Source organism: Sphaerodactylus townsendi, linkage group LG10 (genome assembly GCF_021028975.2).
Source record: "Sphaerodactylus townsendi isolate TG3544 linkage group LG10, MPM_Stown_v2.3, whole genome shotgun sequence".
NCBI classification, from domain to species: Eukaryota; Metazoa; Chordata; class Lepidosauria; order Squamata; family Sphaerodactylidae; genus Sphaerodactylus; species Sphaerodactylus townsendi.
The window spans coordinates 20,165,301-20,186,161 of NC_059434.1; the positions used below are offsets into that span (position 1 = coordinate 20,165,301).

The 20,861-nt window shown below is 40.0% G+C and overlaps 1 protein-coding gene across 4 annotated transcripts in view; it reads right to left on the reverse strand.

Annotated features, from left to right (window-relative positions):
* Positions 1 to 2,920: 2,920 nt before the first annotated feature.
* Positions 2,921 to 20,861, reverse strand: part of ATP8A1 (ATPase phospholipid transporting 8A1) — a 104,309-nt gene continuing 86,368 nt past the window's right edge. For all 4 annotated transcript variants that reach the window (XM_048508985.1, XM_048508987.1, XM_048508986.1 and 1 more), the window contains 6 exons: positions 20,098 to 20,154; positions 17,332 to 17,439; positions 12,142 to 12,230; positions 11,535 to 11,627; positions 9,065 to 9,156; positions 2,921 to 8,547 (listed from right to left, as the gene is read on the reverse strand). In XM_048508985.1, coding sequence (XP_048364942.1) covers positions 8,450 to 8,547; positions 9,065 to 9,156; positions 11,535 to 11,627; positions 12,142 to 12,230; positions 17,332 to 17,439; positions 20,098 to 20,154 — 537 coding nt within the window. In that variant the 3' untranslated portion in view covers positions 2,921 to 8,449. The remainder of the gene's footprint in view (positions 8,548 to 9,064; positions 9,157 to 11,534; positions 11,628 to 12,141; positions 12,231 to 17,331; positions 17,440 to 20,097; positions 20,155 to 20,861) is intronic.

Genomic DNA, 20,861 nt, shown 5'->3' on the forward strand with positions numbered 1-20,861 from the left:
GTTTCCATTGTCTAATTCTAAGACGCTAGAGAACTGGTGTAGTTAAAAGTCATGAGATTGCGATCTTCTCAGCCCTGTCACTCTGAACAACCTGTCTCATAGGGCTGTTATGAGAATAAAATGAAGCAGTGACAAATGGTGTGTACTGCCTTGATCTCTGATCTCTTTGGAGGAAGGGTGTGGTTAAAGTGTTATGGAAGGAACTCATTAAATAAACATGACCTTCTGCCACACAAGGCAGCGGTTCTCTGCCTGTTAACTTGGGAATAAGCCCGCAGTGAGCTCAGTTGCATTTCCGATACAGATGTACAGATTTGGCCTGCATAATCCATATACAGGTCCCATTAAAATATCCATTTCTCATTTTTAATCCTGAGGTTAGCACGTTAACATTAACGAGAAAAAGATGGATCCACGTTTTTGAGCAAACAACTTATTCTCTGTAGATTTCTTGGTTTTAAGATGCATCTTTTTATTCTACAACGGTACGTCAAAGACAATCCTGAGATGGTTTGGTACTTCCATGGTCCTGGATGACAACCTAGTCTCAAGGAAAAACGTGTTGTTCTGATCCGGAGAACTGTGAGCAGAGTTTTGTTTGCGTAGGAGAATTTTCCTACCGCCTCCTGGGGCTTTCCAGAATGGCCTGGTGGCCGCTGGAAGGAGCAACAGTGGTAAATGGAAATGAGCAGAAGTGCCTCTGGATTTAAGTCTATGTCGATAGGTTTTAGCTTGTAAAGTGCTAAAGGGTTGTGTGTGTGGATAGTTTTTATGCAGTCTTTATCAGGATTTAATATGACCCAAGGTCCTTTTCCAGGGCCTTTTCTGGAACTTGAGAATTTTCTCCAAGCAAGGGAAAGAGCCATTATCACTGAGCAAGGACTTTTGGTCTTGCATATATAGAACCCGTCAGAGGGCTTCAGAGGGTGTGACTTCTATGCAGGCCTGCCCTTTCACACCTCTCTCTGGCCATTTCCGCATGGGCCAAAAACGGTGGCCTGGGGGCGGTAAAAACGCTGCCCCCAGGCCGCCGTTCGCACAGGCGGCGCTGCTGAAACGCAGCAGCGCCGACCTGGCTGCCCTTCCCCTCCCTCAGGGCGGCGTCAGGTCGTCCTAAAAAACAACCCTTTAAAGGGTTGTTTTTGAGGGAACAGCGTCTCCCCGGCGGCGCGGTGCGAACAGCACCGCCGGGAACACGCTGTTTCCCCTTCCCTCTCGCTGTCGTCGTCCTGCTGGCCTCCTAAGTCCCTCCCTCGCTGTCCTCTGACTCCTGGAGGTCGGAGGGCAGCATAGGCGGGGCTTAGGAGGCCAGCAGGACAACGACAGCAATGAGGTAAGTGGGAGAGGGAAGGGGGAAGAGGCGGCTCCGTGCGGAGCCGCCTCCTGTGGTGGCCTCCACCCCCATGCCGGCAGAATTCTTGCCGGCGTGGGGGTGCATGAAGGCCCATGCGGAAACGGCCCTAGAAACTTACTGGTGGTCTTAACTGCTTAAAGCAAATTACATCAGCGAACCATTTTTTGAATGCAGTGGGCCCAAGGCTCTCCTACCATGCCTATTTGTCTTTTAACTTTGCACTGCAAGACTGTCTTGCCGGCTTTGCAAGCGCATTAATTTCAGGCTGGTTTGTCAGACGGCAGCCATGAAACCCTCACCTGAGGCACTTGATGAGTTATTCTGGGAACAGGCCAAGAGGTCGAGCTTGAAGACTGTCGTTTATACCACGATCTTACATTTCTGGGTGCTAATGATATTCCACTGTTGCCTGTGTAAGTCTTTGGCAGTGTGGTGAACCATTTTATTGTAAGAAAAATAACCTTTAACTGTCAAAAATGCATGTCTGATCTTATACTGGGTATTCCAGAATAGAATTTACCTTCTAAATATCAGAGGGCAGGCAGGAAAGTCAGAGCCTAACATCCCAATCGTGGGGCAGGAGTGAAACAACTCTTGCGGTCCTATGCTGGCAGAAATGCCCTCCCTGGGTCACTTGCCCCAAAGGAGGGGCAAATCTGCTGGTGGGCGGCTGCCATGGCCTCCCGGAATGCCCTGACATAGTGCTGAGCACCACGTCAGTGCCCCCCCCCCCGCTCATCTGGTGGCATAGTAGAGGCATGGCTGAGAGCGCAGCTGATGTTAGTCAGCTTCTACCATGGCTTTGCCTCTGGATGTGCTATGGCCCCCAGCAATGCAGTCCATGGAACCCCATCGAGGGCTTTCTGGTGGTGTGGGGGAGGAGTTGATGTTCCTTTTTTTTTGCCTTCCTGTGCTGCTAAAAAGCCCTTCGGAGGTAGCATAGCAGCAGTGCCGTCCCTGCCCACAAAGGCCTCTGAACTGGGCAGCCCAAGTGTTGCTGCACATTACACAATCTAGCTAGCCTAAGAAAGTTACACAGGATCTTTAGAACAGAGCAGATTCTTTAACAAATAGAATTGTCACTCAAATTCAGAAGCATAATGGAATTGTTCAGGGTTGTACGCGAGCTTTTAAGGTTATTTCATAACTAGTGTAAGACTAATATGTGATGTGTTAACTTATGATTTATTTATGAAAAGGTTTTTAATGGGGCTATTGGGTGATTCCTGCAACAGTCTTTTAGGTACACTAACCCAAGGGACGCTTTTGAATGTCCTAAGCACTACAGAAATAGTTTGAATGTTTCTGTGCAACCAGTTGAAAAGGCTTCTAAGATGTTCCTCTTGATCAGAATGACTCTTGGGCCTAACTATTGGAATACAGTTATCTGAATTAACTAATGGTAATAGACAACCATAATAGGATTATATTTTGTGGTATAAAAAGATATGAGTTTGCTGTTTGAGATAGTCAGTTTATTGTTTAAGTGGCAATATAAGTATTTCAATTAATTGAACAAATGTAGATGTATAACAACCAAGATGCTAAATCAGGCTTGAATTAAAAAAAAAAGTACAACATACAGGGGAAGAAAGGTGCTGTCAGAATTTTACTCGCTGATTGTGCAGTAGTTTTGTCAGAGATATGGTGCTGTTGGAGAAGTATACATGACATGTTTATTCTTTGGAATCTGACTATACACAGTAATTATTTAATGACAGCTGAATCCAAAATTTTCAAGAATAAAAAGTTGGCACTTCTAAGAAATGATTAAATTCAGCAAAATGATAATTTCTTGTAGGCAGCCAGCCAACTGTATACATGTTGTTAAATTATATCATTCATATGTGCTGGAATTCTAGAAGATAATTCTTCTGAATGCAAATAAAACCATTTCTAGTTGCGGATCAGTTTTGATTTTGACTTCATGTTACCCGATTACATACAGATTTGTGGCAGGTCTTTTTGCGGGTCTTGGTATTTAGGCAAATAGTTGCTCATCCATGGGATATTATCGTTGGGTTTCAAACTGCTTTTAACACTGCCTTTGTTACACTTATACAAAGTATTCATCCTGTCAGTCTCTCCTCAATAGCTGCCTTTTCTAAGTAGTGTTATTTTTGTTAGATAGAATGCTATTCCTTCCCCTTCCATCTTCTCATGCGGGGACCAAAGATCCTTTCAGGTTTTCAATGAAGGACTTGTGTCTGAACTTACTTGTTTTCTTGTTCCTTCTAAGTCCCTTTTTGAATCGTGTCTTAGTTTGCAAGCCATTATTCTAAATTTTCCTTTGCAGACTGCCTCAAATGTGTTGGCAGATAATATATAAATGTAATTAGTCAGCACGTGTAATTTTTCATGCTGAAAATCCACTTGAAAGTAATAGAAAAACTTACCTCCCCTGTTAGAAGTTTGATCATTTAATAAAACCTATGGAAGGCCATTAAATTAGCAAAGTGACATCAGATTAATGAAAGGCTGAAACACAGAATTTCAATACTAGAATGATGGGGTATATGTTTGAGAAATGCTTACAACTTTAGCATTTTCCTTAATTGTAAGATTTATTTTTTTTTAAACAAGAGACCAAACAGTTAAAATTTGCAGTTTAAAACATGCACATTCACAAAATGCCAATGACATGTTACACTGCATAGAACTGAATATATTACGAAAATTTAATAACTTGTTATAAAACAGTGCATTTGACATCAAGTTAGAACTAAACCTGAGGAAAACTACCATAAACACTGAGTCAAAACCTCTCCATGCAGCTTCACAATTTCCACAGTAACTTCAGCAGTAATGGTTCAGTGTAGCTGGAAAGTCCTACCTTCACACAGTGCCTGCCTTCCATGGCAGCATTTAGTGACTGGACATCGAAACACATGAAAATCAAGTTGTAGCAGAAAATCAACATTAGTGCATTATGGCTTCGATTGCAGAACAAGGCAAAAAACAAACAAACATGATTTTACCTCTACACATTTGGGTCACAGTTTTGTAATTACAAAATATTGAACGAATGCAAAAGTGTGTGTTGAAACCATCCACAGAATGCACGGGGCTCTGCCAATTTTTAGGATCATTTTGCCGACTGGGTAACCCATGTAGTCTTCCACAAAATTCCACGCATTCTGGAATTCTATTCATAGTAATCAATATGTATGTGATTTTGAGTTTACATTCAATAGTAGTAAAATGAAGCGGTTTACCCAACACTCACTTTTGCTTATCAAAATACGTGTGGCGTGATGCATGTTTCTAACTGAGGGGAAAGAAACAATGAGAGTTATAGCAGAAGCAGGCATCAGGCCAAATTCACATTGTGACAGATTAACTCATGCAGACAGACGGATAAAAACTTACAGCTGTTTTAGCACACTACATAATTAAGCAGAGAAAAGAGGGATGGGCTGACTATATTGTCCATTTCTCTAGTAAGTGAAAATTAATTAAACGTTGACAAAAGATGGCATTCCATGCGATACTTTGCAACAGGAACATTTCACGGTTAACTTTTGTTTTAAATATTTCTTCTATTTATACAACTAGAAAGTTGCTTCGTTATAAATTTGTCAAAATTGGTTTGCAAAAATAAATCTAGCACTAAGAAAAACAAGTCCACTTATGGCTTCTCAAACAGGTCAGGTACTCTTATTCTCACAAGCAGTTAAAAACAACATGGGCATGTGTAAATTCATTGGCTTCTGAATGGCATTATTTTCAGTCAACTGAAGACTGCTGAAGCTATTTAATAACAGCTTAAAACAGTTACACAGTCCACATAAAGATACATAGCAGTTCCCTTCTGGATTTAAGAGAAATTTAAGATTTCAGAACTGGTACAATATAGTTAATTATTAGAAGTGTAAAATCTTTTTATTAAAATATATGCCCCGTGGTCAGTGGAATATATATATATATTATAATATATTTCCATATTATAATACTGTATCATTTATATTGCTTTTAAGTATGAAATTTATCTGTCTGGCAATATGTATTTTATTGTCTGTCCAGCCTGGCCTTTATTGAAATAAATCTTGTGTACTTGGGCATCTGTTCTTTCTGAACTTAGAACATTTAAGCAGATTTTAATACAAACATCGTCAAGTGTTAAAGGCAGTACATATACACAATGATCACATTGTTTTAATCAAGTGCATGCAGCTGCTATTGGCTGCTATTGCATAAAATGATACCCAGTGTGTGAGAAAGCACATTAAAATCAAATGGATAAGAATTAAAGATAGATGGGTGACGTTGAAACTCTGGGGCACTCCTTCAGATTCGTAACAAAGCATAAGAAAGCCATGCTGCACCAAATGTGCTGTACTGAAGTTACCCTTATTTTACAAAGATACTTTACAGCATCCAAAATCCAGTGATCAATTAAATGTGTTGAGAGCTATCGATTTCAAGTACCAAAGGGAATGCCATAATGAATATATGTTGTGTGTCATCTTACTAAAGGTGGATGGTCACAGAACTTTGATTTTCTGTGCTCTATTTAATGCGGTATCTATGTTTTTTTTAACTCTAATCCGGCAAGGGTAAGGAACCATGCTTGTTTGTGTGAACCCCCCCCAACAGGTTTTCTGCACCATTTGAATGCAAACTGTTTTGTATTGCTGGGAAAGAAAGGAGGGGTACACACCTGCACCCACAATTTGTGTGGGTGCATGTGGTGCTTCTGCACCACTGTTGAATCAGACCATTTGTCTGGGGTGTGGGAACCGAATCAAGGATACCCCCTTCCCCCCCTTCCAGAAGATCAATTCTGTCAGAGGCCACAAGAGGCTGCATCAGGGCTGGGAAGAAAGAATGGGATATGTGAAAGAGCACAGAGTTTTCCCTAAATTACAATCTCTCTCTCTACTGACTTTATTCATTTATTCAAAAGAGAAATATGCATGGCTTGGAAATGTACTAGAAGTATGGTAGACGATTATCATTTTTAATTGTTCACTAGGGAAATCTGTTAATGTTGATGTGTCCCATAGAGGACATAAAATAAGTGCCCAAGTTTCAGAAAGGGCATGCCCTGATTTTTTTTTTCTTCCTTTAAGGTCAAGTGATTTGGCCCTCCTTGTCAGTTCATTCATTACCTGTTTCTGAAGCTTTCTAGATGGCAATTTTAAGCAGAAAAACTGCCCAGCAAGGCTGGGGTTTTTTTGTGAGACAGTTTTTCTTTCTGCAATAGGTATTATCACAATAACATGAAATGTTCCATGGCATTTCACAGTCACCAATTTCCTGCAATGTATGACTTTACAATTTGAACTTCATATGGGAGCCGTCACTCTGAAATACTGTGTTTGCCAGAGTACATATGCATGTCTTTTCACAGGTAGATGAGATGTACAGTGTATGTAGCTAAAGGTGAAACCTCTTATATGGAATATATTTTAAAGATGGACTTGAGGATAATGAGTCAAAACTAACAGCAGAGTTCAAATTACTTCTGCCTCTCCCAACCAACTTTTACACATCAACATATCTAAAAATATTTTAATTTAAAAAGAATTCTGGTTGTGAGGCAGGAAGTCCTACACTATCTGATTGTTGGTTTATTTTCCTTGTTTTATTAGCAGAATATATCAGAAGATTTACAGCAAAGGGAAACACAGAAGAGCTCTTCATTACTTCATTTTTCAAACTTCAACATAGCCTAATTCAAAAACTTATGGTTGGCTGTACACAATATATTTGACAGAAATAATAAATAATTGTTTTAAAAAGCAAAGAGGACATACAGGCATGGTACTGACCTAATGACATCTATTTCTGGATTTTTTTAGACAAGCTACAGATTATTACCGTGTTTTAAACAAGCTGTGCATACAGTGTCCTGATAATTTAAAATAAAAACAAGCATAAAAAACCAGGCTCTGATCCCTTTCCGTGCAGGGAAACAAGATTTTATGCATGGTACTGCATTCTGGTTTCAGTCCTAAAAACACAAAAGTGTTGTGTATATAGGGAAAAAAACATGGAACGCATGCACCCTTGGGTCAGTTTTAACAGAGCTGATAACCAGTTGGTACAAAGGAGAACTAAATCAAAACCACTCCATCCTCTGCCCTGGTTCCTCCAGCAGACAAGCGGTACCAGCAGAAATATGTGCCAATAATGTACCTAGATACGGTATTATGAGGATGTTTTTGTCCACACCCTCCTCTCTGCACAAGGAATGCTTCTTTACACATAAAGGAGGGCTATAATACTGACCAGTATTTGTACATAATTCAAACAAATCTCAAAGACACATGTCCCTTACAGAGAGAATGACTGATGTATTAAATATACACATTTCTGTTAAACAATTGGGGGAGGGGGGAAATAAAAGAAAGGCTTTTGTAAGGCCAAAGGTGCAAGTGATCATAGATCTGAACACAAATGCAACAAAAAGCAACCTGTATCAAGGTTCAGGTTACTGTAAAACTTTTCAAGTACAGAGCTTCAAGCATGCAATTCCACATCACACTTGACATCGCCATCCGTTAAATTTTCTCCATGAATGATTATTAAGGTGAGAAATACGTTTTATGGAACTTCTTTGGCAAACCTTTTAGGCAAGTTTGACACGATTCCTTCTAAACACCTTGCTTTTATGTCACACTTCATCACACAAGTCATTTAAAAATGGTTATTTTAGCACTTTTTGAAATCAAAGGCTCATTACATGGCATTTTAGATACCTCATCATTCATAAACCTTTGCAAAGGCTACACTTGTAAATATGTGCTATGCTGGATAATCTGACTCTTTATGTCCCGTGTGTGTGTATATATATATATTACATATTAACATTACTTATTAGGCTTCACTGTAAATAAGCAGTCTGGAAAGAGTGAGGGAAATTTTTGCTTACAAAATCCAAGAAACATTTGTTGCAGAATTCAGATGGTGTTATTACAGTATAATTGCACAGTGCTTACATTTACTCAACATGTGAATCCAAACTTCAGGGAATAAGAGCAGCAGCATTCTTCCTCTAATCTCTGTCACTGGACCTTGTTACCAAGTCCAGTAAAGATCCTTGGTTGCCTCACTGTGGCAAATATTAGAGTTCTATGACACTGTTCTCTTTCACCATTCCTCAGATCTTTGCTTTGTGGTATCATAGGCTCTTATTACCTCAGACTGTGATACAATTCCATTTTCGTCTTGAGAGAAAGCATAGCCATCTGCGAATATGAAGCAACAGAACGTTCAAGTTTTACTGCAATATTTTAAAGGTCTACCAAAATAATGTGAACCATTGTACCTGGAGAGGCATTGGCATTTTACAGAGAAATAGCTAATTTTAGAAGAGAGAAGCAGAATTTTAGAAGAGAGAAGCAGGAATGAAAATGGAAAACAAATCCATTAAACTACTCATGTAATACATCCTAATAGCACATTCTACTGTGATGCTTGTTACGATCCATCCACCCACCCATCCAGATATAACTGGATAATGTTGTTAAAAACAGAATAAAAATATATTAAACACTCTGTTCTTCTTTTTAAAATGAAGTTTAAGCAACAAATTAGCACATTTCAGACCACAGCGTTAGGTACAAGCCTATCTACAAATCTATTTTCTTATTTCTCATTTTCATCTTAGAAACAAACATAGATCCTTGTAAACCCAGCTAAAGCTTCTGTTATTTCTGTGGTTTGATTACATGGGTTTTTTCATACAAGTTCACAAATACTTACGAAGCAAGTTTTGTTGCAAAGACTCAGAGCGGTATAGGTTAACTTGGTTTTTCTTGAAGACATTTTTAAGCAACTGAGCTGTTTCAGTTAAGCTAGAGAGAAAAATGAAAAAAAAGTGAAATATATTGATATTTGAAACAATATTCACATTTGCTATAAAGACTATGAAGCTAGCAAGCTATGAATCTGGAAAGCTAACGACAATTTTGTAACGACTTCTTCAAGGTAGATGCTGTAAGTTGAACCACCGTTTCTTGGAACTTGTTCTCTATCCAACTGGGAATGAATACAGAAACTTACAAGAAAAGATATAACTAGAAACTTAATTATCATATTTCATTTTTAGGCAAGAATGGAGGAATGGGGAAAAATCCAGAATTGATGTTGCAAAACTAAATATTCATACATCATTTCAATGCATTAGGATATACTAATTTCTAGCTGAAGCTCCTAAAATCCTAATTAAGACTATATTTAAAAGACTTAAATTGCTATTCTTTAATTACTTCACATGCAAAGATGTGTAAAGGAAGCAGAAGGAAGCTTTTATAAATTTTTGGTTAATTTAATTCCTTATCCCTTGCTTTCCTCTGGATCTGGAGTAAAAACATTTGACAAGAAATATGGCAGAGCAAGTCTGTACACTGCTATGATTCCTTTTAGAGCCATATTTTTTAAAATAGTAGAAAGGAGCTTTTATCGTTAGAGATGCTACGATCAATTAACCATCCAAAGCTTGCAAGACCCAGTAGAACTTACACTGAAACAATTCATATTTTGTTTTCAAACTCAATCATGCTTGCCAATGTATAGCCATGCTGGTCACACAAGTGTAGAATTAGGCATATTTCCCTTTTAAGAACTTGGAAGTGACATCCCTCTCTGTTCCAAACCATTCCTATGGCTTTCACTTGTTGGAAAGCATGTGTATTTTGAACCACAAGCAAAAATTCACTTACAGGTGTGCTTAGGACCAAGGAGTAAATCCTTTCTTGACTCTGCTAGGTTAGTATCACATCAGCACATCAAGTTGGTCAAATCAGAGGATACTTAAATGTGGAAGTTGGCAATCCTAGAAGCAACGTCTAGGTGACTGGACACCACCTGATTTGTAGGACTCAACTAGACCTGGCTGCTTGCTCCTGTTCAACAGCAGTCACCAGTGTGGGGTAGTAGTTAAAGCTTCAGAACAGGGGCTGGGAGACCCAAGTTTGAATTCCTATCATGCTGTGGAAGCTCCCTGGGTGATTTTGAACCAATCACATACTTTCAGCCTAACCCACCTCACAAGGTTGTTGTTCGGATAAAAAAGAGGAGAGGGGAATAATGTAAGCTGCTTTGATTCCCCACTATGGATAAAGGTGGGGTATAAAGAGAGTAAATAATTAACATATCTGAAGATGAATGATAGGTTGGTGAATGGCTAAGAAGGAGAGAAAAGGGAGAGGATACCGGTGTTGCCAGGAGGAGGAAAAGATTAAATTGCGCAGGAAGGGGGTCACAGGGGAAAGTAAGTTTCCACCTCACAAATCCTTGAGGGTTCTCTACCATGCAAGTGGGCCTGGCTCAGTGACTGGCATTACACTATTGCAGCACAGGTTTCTTAAGTAAAGGTCCCTGGAGTAGAGGGGGGGGGGGGGAAGCGTAAGACTCAGGGGCAGATAAAGACGGAAGGGAGACAGGGTTGCCAATTCCAGGTTAGAAAAATCCTGGAAGGGTGTGGAGCCTGGGGAGGGTAAGGTGTTCCTGGGCAGACAGAACTACTTGCATGGCTCTCTGCATCCTGGCTATTGTAAAGAAAGCAGATGCCTATATTAGAACAAATATTTAAAACTTGATTCTAAAATGATTTCAATTCAGCTTAACTATACCACCACTTGATTCACTGCAGGAACAAAATGAATTCAGTGGAAAAGCCTTTGTAGGGAACTCTCACCTGTAATTCCAACTTAAAAAACATTGGGGTCGCATCAGAGACTGAGGTGCTTCCAAGCTTCTAAACCAGTGGTGGCGAACCTATGGCACATTTGCCAGAGGTGGCACTCAGAGCCCTCTCTGTGGGCACGTGCACACAGAGTTTGTCCTGTAGGGGGAGTGGAAAATCACCCCCCCCCCCACACACATATCTAGGCTGGTCTTGCTTCTGGTCATGATTCACCCATTTGAAGCGCTGCAGTTGCTTCACCAAGCTTACTCCTGAGTAACACACGCCTCAGAGCAAACCGTTTTTTCTAAACTAAAACCTCAGTATTCAGGTTAAATTGCCATGTTGGCACTTTGCGATAAATAAGTGGGTTTTGGGCTGCAGTTTGGGCACTTGGTCTCGAAAAGGTTCGCCATCACTGTTCCAAACCTTACACTTGAGTACCTTCCTTAGTAAATAATCATATGATGGGGCAAAAATAATTCAACAGTTAAGAGTCAAAGAAACATTTTTTAAAATAATGGCATATACAGTGTTTTACATTACCTTTTCCCTTGAACAATATCTCCTGGATCTTGAGATTTTGCTTCTAACTCCTGAACTTCATCAACAAGTGTCTTAAATGCTGTTCTCTTGATTCTACAATAGACAAAAAATTGTCCTTGAAAACAAATATCTGAACCTGACAGACAATAAAATCTGACAGACAATCTGACAGAGAATAAAAATAGAAATCTTGAGTTTGGAAATCCACGGAACAGTGTTCCAGCAAGTCATAGGTGGCACCTCAAAGAGCAACATGTGGCTCCCAGGTATCACTGCTTTAACTATGAAGCTGTGCCTGCAATGATGGCATTTTTTCAGGATTAGCCAGTGAGAAACATTCACCAAACATCCAGCTCACAGATATATAAACAGTCCAGAAACCACAAAACATGTCATCTCTTTTTTAAAAAAATCTATACAATTACATTAAAATTAGTTTATTATATTAGTTTTTTCCAAACAGGCTAACATCTTCATGCATTTTATATTTTATTATCTCTACACATAATAATTTTATAGACTAAACAAAGCACTGATTTCTAAAACGATAATAATACAGGGTCACAGAAATTGTTTAGAGCCCATAAACAGGCAGCATTTTACTTACGCTTTATATGCAACATCAAAGAGCAAAGCTGTCATTGGAATACTTAATAAGCCCATCCAAAAGACACCAGAGCTGAATAGCATTGTTGCCTGTATGGATTCAAATTAAAAGTTATAATTTACAGATCAGAAATACGAAACATTTAGGATGATGCTCAGTATTATGACTGAAAAGCAGTACTGTGCAAACATTATCCAACTGGGAAAGGATGAGAGAAGTCTGGTGACAGGGGTCTCATTTGGGTGACTGGCAATAGTTTTTCTTGGAAACTTCCTAGACCTGAACACAGTCAGCCCGTGGCCCTCTGAACTCCCAGAAAAGATGAAATCACTAGATGGTTGGTTTATAGCTGTTTTAAAAAATATTTTATAATGCCCTCTTCATCTTTCATAAGAGAAGGTGGTGAAGTGGTATCATTATGGCACTTTCCGGCAATCAAATCAGATCTGTCCTTTATTGGCATAAGCAAAGAGTATACGTAATAGCTAATAAAAGAGAAATGCAAATTTAAAAACCAACAGTAATACAAAGTTTAAGCTTGGAGGTTAAGCTCCTGTAGTCTTATAGCATATAGTAAAAATTCTGGCTGATTAAAATCAAATTTGGGCTGCTCTTATTGTTTAGTACAGACATGACTAGTCAGAATCCAGTCCTAATTAACAAGGTGGCAGGGTTTCCAGTAATCAAAGCATGGATGGTACGGAAGTATGACAACAATTTAAAAATGAAATTAGTTTCAGTCAACTATATGTACTAGTTACTCTCAAATACAAAACATGTGGATCATGAGAAGGACAAATAAGAGATGTGCATGTAGAAGGGTGATTTTTAATATTTCGCTGAATGGCAACATCCATTTTCTTTCATCAAAAGATATTGGGCTCGGTTCCAAAAAAAAATCCCATATATGAATGAGAGGCACATCTGCTCATGCAGGTGGTACTTCACCTGCTGTGCTGTTTGAGAGAAATATAGGACTTTACGGAACAGTATATGAGATAGTGCAGGGGGGTGAGAGCTGATGCTGAAGAAAACTGGCATATTCCCTCCCGCCACAAGCAGTGATGTAATGTAAGCTCGATCAAATAAAAAGAGTAGCATGTGTTTTGTTGTGGAGCTGCTATATGACTTTTATTTTAAAGGACTGCAAGTACTAATTATCATGGACAAACAGGCAAGAAGGCTCACTGCTTCGGGGGGCATAAAAGCGAAATTAGGACAAATACTGAAGTGAAGGTTTAACCGAGTCATTTCAAAACTATTAAATACCAAAGTACAATTTTAGATTTAAATAAAATAATACATAGTTTCAGAAGAACCTACATGAAAGAAAACACTTTGAAGTTATAAATCAGGGACACAAAAGGCAAAGTAGGACAAATATTGAAGTGAACATTTAAGTAATTCATTTAAATATGTTAAATGCTACAGTAAAATTTTAGATTTAAACATTAGATTTAAGTAACATAGTACATCATTTCGGATGAAGAAAGCATCTGTACAGAAAACACTTTGAACTTATAAATGTAATAATACAAAACAGGACCTTTGACATGTTTGATGATGCAGCCAATTCTTAAAGCGGCTACTTCTGGAAAAACATGCTCTGATTAATGTTTTGCGTAGAAACAACAAAGAATTTTGCGGAGTTTTAGCAACACGCAAATTTAGGATGGAATAAGTGTTCATGAACTAGAGCCCTTATGCCATAATATACGTATTAGCCTTTAAGATGACACAAGACTCTGTTCTGTTGGTTGAAGCAGATGAGAATCTCTGGATTTTGCATTAACCAGTTAATAAGCAGGTTGATTCCTGAATAATATAAAATGCAAAACTAAACTAGATGTAATTTCAATAGCACTCTCTCCTTCTCAAATTATTCTTAATGGCTTTTTAAGGTTAGAGTAACACAGCAAAGAGCTATCCTTGCATTCGCAGCCCTGAATTAAAGTGTTCCTTCGTGAAACAGCAGAAGCGATAATGTAGGTCTTAGGATGTTAATTCTGACCATTGTAATGCTAACTATAAATGAAGGAGCAACTGGCGCCTACCATTCAGTCAATCCAGCCTTTGGCTTTACAAATGAGCAACATGAATTGAGGGGGAAAAAGTTTTTCTGTGTCATATCTGAAAGCCTGTCAGATTTTTTTCTCTCTTGCAGAGTTAATCCAAAACTAGATTTAAAGCTGACATTCACATTAAAGACAGAAGGCTTCTTTGTATATTTGGATGAAGAGGGAAAAAAATAAAATCCCACTGAGGTATTTCCTTCCTTTCTGTATAAGAAAGCTCCCTCCTTACTCTGTAGAAACCATTTTGTCTCTAACTTTTCACATCTCTCTGCACATAGCCAGGTCAGTTGGGAAATGGCAAACTGATCCGTTTTAGACAATGGGGCTAACAGGGGCAGCCTGTTCTGGGGATGGACTCTGTCTGCCTCTGGGGTTTAGAAATTTAGCCTAATGTGTGAGATCTGTGGTCTATGCCAAGTCCTCTTTGCCATCACCCCTTTATGGCCTTGTGAAACCAAATGGAATACGCTGCAGAGGTGGGTGGGCGGGTAGAAATAAAGAACTAGAAAAGAAAAATACAGATTCCAGACAACTTGGTGCTAATTTTAGCAGACACATAAATCACTTTCTGTGTTCTTTTGAAACTTGTGAAATTTTGAAAACCTTCCACACAACAGTTTCCCCCCTTTGCAGTATCATTTTAAGACAAGTTTAGACAGGCCAGTGTTCCACACAAAAACTTGGCAAAAATGCTGAAAGGCATAATCAATCATTACATCACACTGATGTGTACAATAATATGTTTATGATAATTTTCTTTTTAACTTTGTGTAGTAACATTTCAAAAGTGGAGGTCACCATTTAAACTACATGGAAAGAAAACAATGGAAAAAAGTGGAGGTCACCATTTAAACTACATGGAAAGAAAACAATGGAAAAAAGTGGAGGTCACCATTTAAACTACATGGAAAGAAAACAATGGAAAAAAGTGGAGGTCACCATTTAAACTACATGGAAAGAAATCAATGGAAAAAAACAGTGCAATCCAGAACCGTCAGGTGGGCTGGGACAGCACTGTTCTGCCCATTCCAAAGGGCTTTCCTATGGTGTGGGAAGCTCAAAAAAGTTAAAAAACAAAACTTAACTTTAACTTCCCCCTAGACATACGCCATGAAAATTGTGGCACACCTCTGCCAGTGACTCCACCCCCCGGGATGCCCCCATCATGCTGCTACAGCTGGGAACACCAATGTGAGGTTGGCTGCCGCAGCCAGCCATCACAGCAACCGGGCACCAGCAGATTTGCTCCTCTGCCAGGGTAAGTGCCCTGGGGAGGGCATTTCTGCTGGCGTAAGCCTATGCCACCTCCAGAGAGGGATTTGCCCCCCTCTGAATTGCTACACAGTCCCCAACTACATGCAGTGATTACTCTTAGTCCTCTTTTCAATTGCCCCCAGCTTCAAAATCATTCTCTAATGTTAAATTGGTATCTCTGACCGAATATTAAGATTACAAGTTCCATGTGAAATGGACAAATTGAAACCCAGGAGGAGAAAATGGCTGAAGGGGAGGTTGGGCAACTACACAGGGCATGGATAAGGACCTAGATTTTGCACCAAATGGAAGCCAAAACAAAAACCTACTGGAGCAGGTGCTATTACCTAAGGTACCAAACCATATAGCCCATCCCTTCTCACAAAGAACCACATTTTGCAGCCAAATAAGAGTTGCAGTAACACAGGGTTATTACTGAATCAATCCCTTGTCAATTTCATTCTGCAAAAGTAACTTCCCTGGTCACTTTCACTTGCTCCTAACTGCAGACATAGTGTACCTTTGCCTTAATGTTACAATACTAATTTGAGATGAAATTGACAAAGCTGATACGATTGACCTGTGTCTCTGTCCAAACATTACATTACATCACAGCCTAGCACTCCACAAAAATTGATCCTGCTTGCTTGTCCTCGTGGGGCAGAGAAGAATCCTGCCGCTGTAAGTCCATTACTCACATTCTGGGTTATCATTATGGTGGGAAGAAAGCAGTCAATCTGTTTTTCCACTTTGTTGGATTTATGAGTCTCCGGATCATTACTGAGACTGTTTTGGGTTCTTTTCTTGCCCCTGGGTCACATTTTTGAGCCAGAAGGGGTAAGACCAGTTATGGATCAGGAGCTCATTTTTGAACCTGTTAGTCAGTACTATAAAAATATACAAACTAGCCTGATCTGACCCTTGCTATGTAGATTGCCAGTTCGTACAGGACAATTGAATACTTTTATGCTGCTCACATATACCAGTTCTGATACAACATACAATGTTGCTAGGTTCTGTTCAGCAGCGCTTGAAATATGCCGTAGGATGGTACGTGCCATAAAATAGACTTAGATTTGAAAGTTATAGTTACTGTATGGTTATCTGTTAATTTCATTGTCCCCATGTGCCTATTCTTTTTTAGCTTTAAGCCTTCACCTTATGCTGGTTTATAATGATCTATGATTGTAATAAAGATTCTGATTCTGTGTGAAGAGGAGGCTGGGCAGCTCCACAGGGGCTTGAATAAGGGACAGGTGTTTGGTGGGTGGAGAAATAAAGACGGTTTCAACATGATCACACGATCAAGGAAAGTTGGCTTGGAAATGAATAGAAAAAAAAACATTGGGGCAAAAGTGCCTGGGAAAACAACAGAGGAAATACAAAGAGGAAACATTGCCGGAACCAAATGGAAGGAAAAAAGTGTGGAATTAACACACACACAATGAAAAGCATCGTCTTCCATGGAGTGTGAATTAATTGCTATACTGGCCAGCAACGTATTGATAAAGACAAGACTTAGGCCAAAGAGGAGGGTGCTGTACATTAATGGTTGCTTTTGTAATGGAAGGTTACTATCTTAAGCTTTTGATGGGTTAAAAAGGCAGAACATCTATTAAAGGAAAAAGTTTAATGCACACAGAATTGGGAATTAGACTGCTTTCTTTTAAAACTGTGCATGGAAGAAGTTGCATTTGCACAAAAATAAAGCCATTAACAGTATTAAATGTGCCGTAATACAAACCTTCAGGTCTCATAATAAATAGAAATTTAACCGACAGAATAATCAGTCAGGCCTCCAACTTAAGTGAAATAAATTTTTATGCGTAGATCTGGAGATTATTTAAAAGACATACATTACCTCCCCAGACATGTCAGGAGCAATAGGAAGAAGAGGCCATAAAGAAGAGTAGATTCCAAAAAATACTATCCATAGTGCAATGCTTCCCCATATGGCTACATGGCTAAACTGGAAAACAAGAAAACAAGAAAACAAAGAACAACAATTGTAAATTCAGTTATTCTAGTGAATGCTCGCAAACTTAAATAAATGAAATAATGACATAATACAGCCATGGTAGAGAGGCATTCTGTCTTTGATAACATAGGCATTACCTAAAAAGGCACTTGCTTGACCATGTTCCCTTTAGAAGTGAACTGACAAACTGGTTGCTTACCACAATTATCTTCCATGTTGTTTATTTGTTTTAGTAAGAACATGGTGTATTCTCCCATTTCTCATAGGCTGTTTCTGCATGGGTGGAATACAGCGTCCCAGGGACACTAAAAACAGCGTCCTTTGGGATGGGTTCACATGGCTGCCGCCGCCGCCTCGCAACCCCCGAGCGGTGCGAAGCCGCTGTTTCCAAACCTCGCTCCCTGTTTCTAAACCTCGCTGCGAATGGCAGCGGCTGGAAGGCGCCATTTCCCCCCTTTCCCGAACGCCTTACCGTCCCTCCGACCTTCTGGCGCATCACCCAGGCTAGGGGAAATGCCCCCTCTGCCCTGCGACTCCAGAGCTGTCGCACAGGGCAGGGGGGCGTGTCCCCTGGCCTGGGCAACACGCCGGAAGGTCAGAGGGACGGTAAGGCGTTCGGGGGACGGCGCAGCCTCTGGGTGACCTCTGCGCAGGCTGCGCCGTCTTCCCCACCCCTACCAGGATGGTCCGTGCAAACGGTCCGGGGGGGGGGGGTGCATTGGCATCGTATACGCCAACGCACCCCCGCAGCATGGCCGTGAGGCAACGGCCATAGTCTTTCTGTATAAACAGTCCATGACTGGTAATATTGATTGAAGAATTCATGCCCCTGAGCTGAGTTTGACTTAGACTTCCCTTGTGGTTTTCAGATTTCAAAATACCAAACACTGCTTATGTTGTTTGAAATAGTTACTGAAACAGTAAGTTTTTATGAGGTATTTTAATGTTTCTTTACCAAGGTATTATTTTATGGGATGAGGATTATACTTAATTTTTAATTTGGATGTAAAGTGACCTACTGATATAAGCAGTCGGACCTCTCCTCCTGTTAAGGGGCACAGGGATCAAAGAATGGCATTAGAGCAAGACACTGCTCCCCACAAAACGGATGTCCCTCGAAGAGTTCTGGGATCCATCCTGTGTGTGAAGCTTGGGCAGGAAGGCGATTGGCAGCTGAACTTTTCCCTTGGCTCAAGGTGTGACTGGCTGGGAAATGGGGCTACCTAATCATTACTGTGTCACTCTAAGGTGATTTAATCAATGTTAGAGGTTTATTATTGCTATTCACTTGAATGACTCTTGTTCTCTATCTTCTATCACCATCAAACAGCCTGCATGGTGTCTTATACCTGCGGAAATTAGTAAGATATGAACTGAAGGTGTCTGCCCCTTAGTCTTGATAAAGAACGGTGCAGGTACACTGTAGAACCCTCTCAGACCCCTGCCAGTGAGAGCAAGAGTTGGGCATAGAATCCCAACTACTGAACTGTGATTGACGGGAGGCTGTGCTGTCCCTAAGGGGAAAAGCAGCTACTCAGCTGTTCCATCCTTGAACCCATGGGGGTGCAGCTGCCCTATCCAATCACTTTTCAAAGAGGGGATGGAATGTTGGAGAAAAGTACAGCAGGAGTTAGTTCAGGTCCGCCTCAAGGAGACTGCAGTCATAGTTCATGTCCATCTCATCAAAAGAACAGAAAGGAATGGGTTGAAGGGTAGCTCTGATTGATAGTGTTGCAGAACGGTTTAGCTCTACCTCTGGGAGAGGACAGAACATCTGGTTGTGAGGCCTGTGATGAGCAGACCTTGTACCCTTTAGCCTGACTCTTGAGAAAGGGCAGCCTGGTACGGAAGGAATCCTGTGCGTATGAGAACAGATCATACAACCCAGTGGCTAGTCTGTGAAAGGCTATTTGTACCTGAAAAAATGAGAGAATTCAAACCGCACCCTGAAGCCATAACTACTTTAAATATCTATGCCTCAACTGGGTTTCTCCTTTGACTAACTGGAGGCTAACTGGAGACCTGTGTTGCTGATCTGTTCTTTTAAAAAAAGCTGAAAGTAAATAAACCTATTTTGTTATATTTGTACAACTCCTGCCTTAGACACCTCCAAATTCTTCTCACCACAAAAGTTACCTCGTGGCAACAAACCCAAAGCCTTTACACTTGATACCCAAATCGTAAGAGGTTGTGGGGTTGAAAGAAAAGGGCAGTTCCCCAAACTTTAAAGATAGACAAACAGCTGTGAAACAATCCAGCATTTATGGAATGGCACTGGAATGCAAGTTGGAAGAAACGTTTTCTCTATTGGAGCAGCAAGGCTCCTGTTCCGTTGAAAACTGAACGACGAGTTCAATTCGAAGTGCTGGCGTTCGTCTTTAAAAGCTCTTCCTGACCTGGGTGCCTAACATCATGGGACCACCTCCAATCCCCATCTTGCAAAGCACGAGCTCAGTATAATGAGCAGTTCCAATCTGTGCTTGTGGCTTGTAGATGGAAGTCAATCATTATGATAGGTAATAGCGTGCTCTTTTCCTTTTTAATTGTTCTGTATTTTTGTAGCTAGTTGTAAGTAAATTGAGTCCTACTGAGTGGGAGAAAAGTGAGACATACATATTTTAAGTAAATAATTTTAAAATAAGTTCTTACCACAGTCCAATATGAAGTCTCTAATCCAGCTTTTAAACATACAGTTATTACCACAAACTAAAAAAAGAAGAAAAATAAGTTATTGTACTTTTTCTGTAACAGATGTATTAAAATGAAGAAACCAGGAAGTTTCAAAATAAAGACGCATGCCAACATTCACTTTAATTTCAAAGAACAGTTCAACATTAAAACACATTTCATGTGTGCCCAGTTTCAGTTTTAAAATCAAGATAAAAAAACAGTCCAGTGAGCCCTTAAGAGTTACTCGTAGCAGTCCTCCATGCTATGTGATGGGACAGGCTGTCTTTGAAAGAGGGCACTTTTGCACATGCAGAATAATGCACTTTCAATCCACTTTCAAAGCTCTTTGCAGCTGGGTTTTACTGTGTGAAATAGCAAAATCCACTTGCAAAGAATTGTGGAAGTGGATTGAAAGTGCGTTATTCTGCATGTGCAAAAGTGCCCAGAGGATTTTCACATTTGATTATATGAAATGGAAATCCAGCTATGAAGAGAAATGAAATAAAAATCTGAATGTCATGGCAGACTACTGCCTCTAACGCTATCTAATTTTGTGGGAGAAAATGAAAGGGACACACAAAAAATCTATCAAAATATCAAGTGCCGGAATGGCTTTTCCTACCCCACAGCCCAAATTCCATTAGAACAAAGATCCAGATAGTGATTTAGCGGTGATGAAATTCTAGAATCAGGTAAACAAACAGGAGGTCAAAACTATGCAGAACCTGCACCAGCAGTAGAGG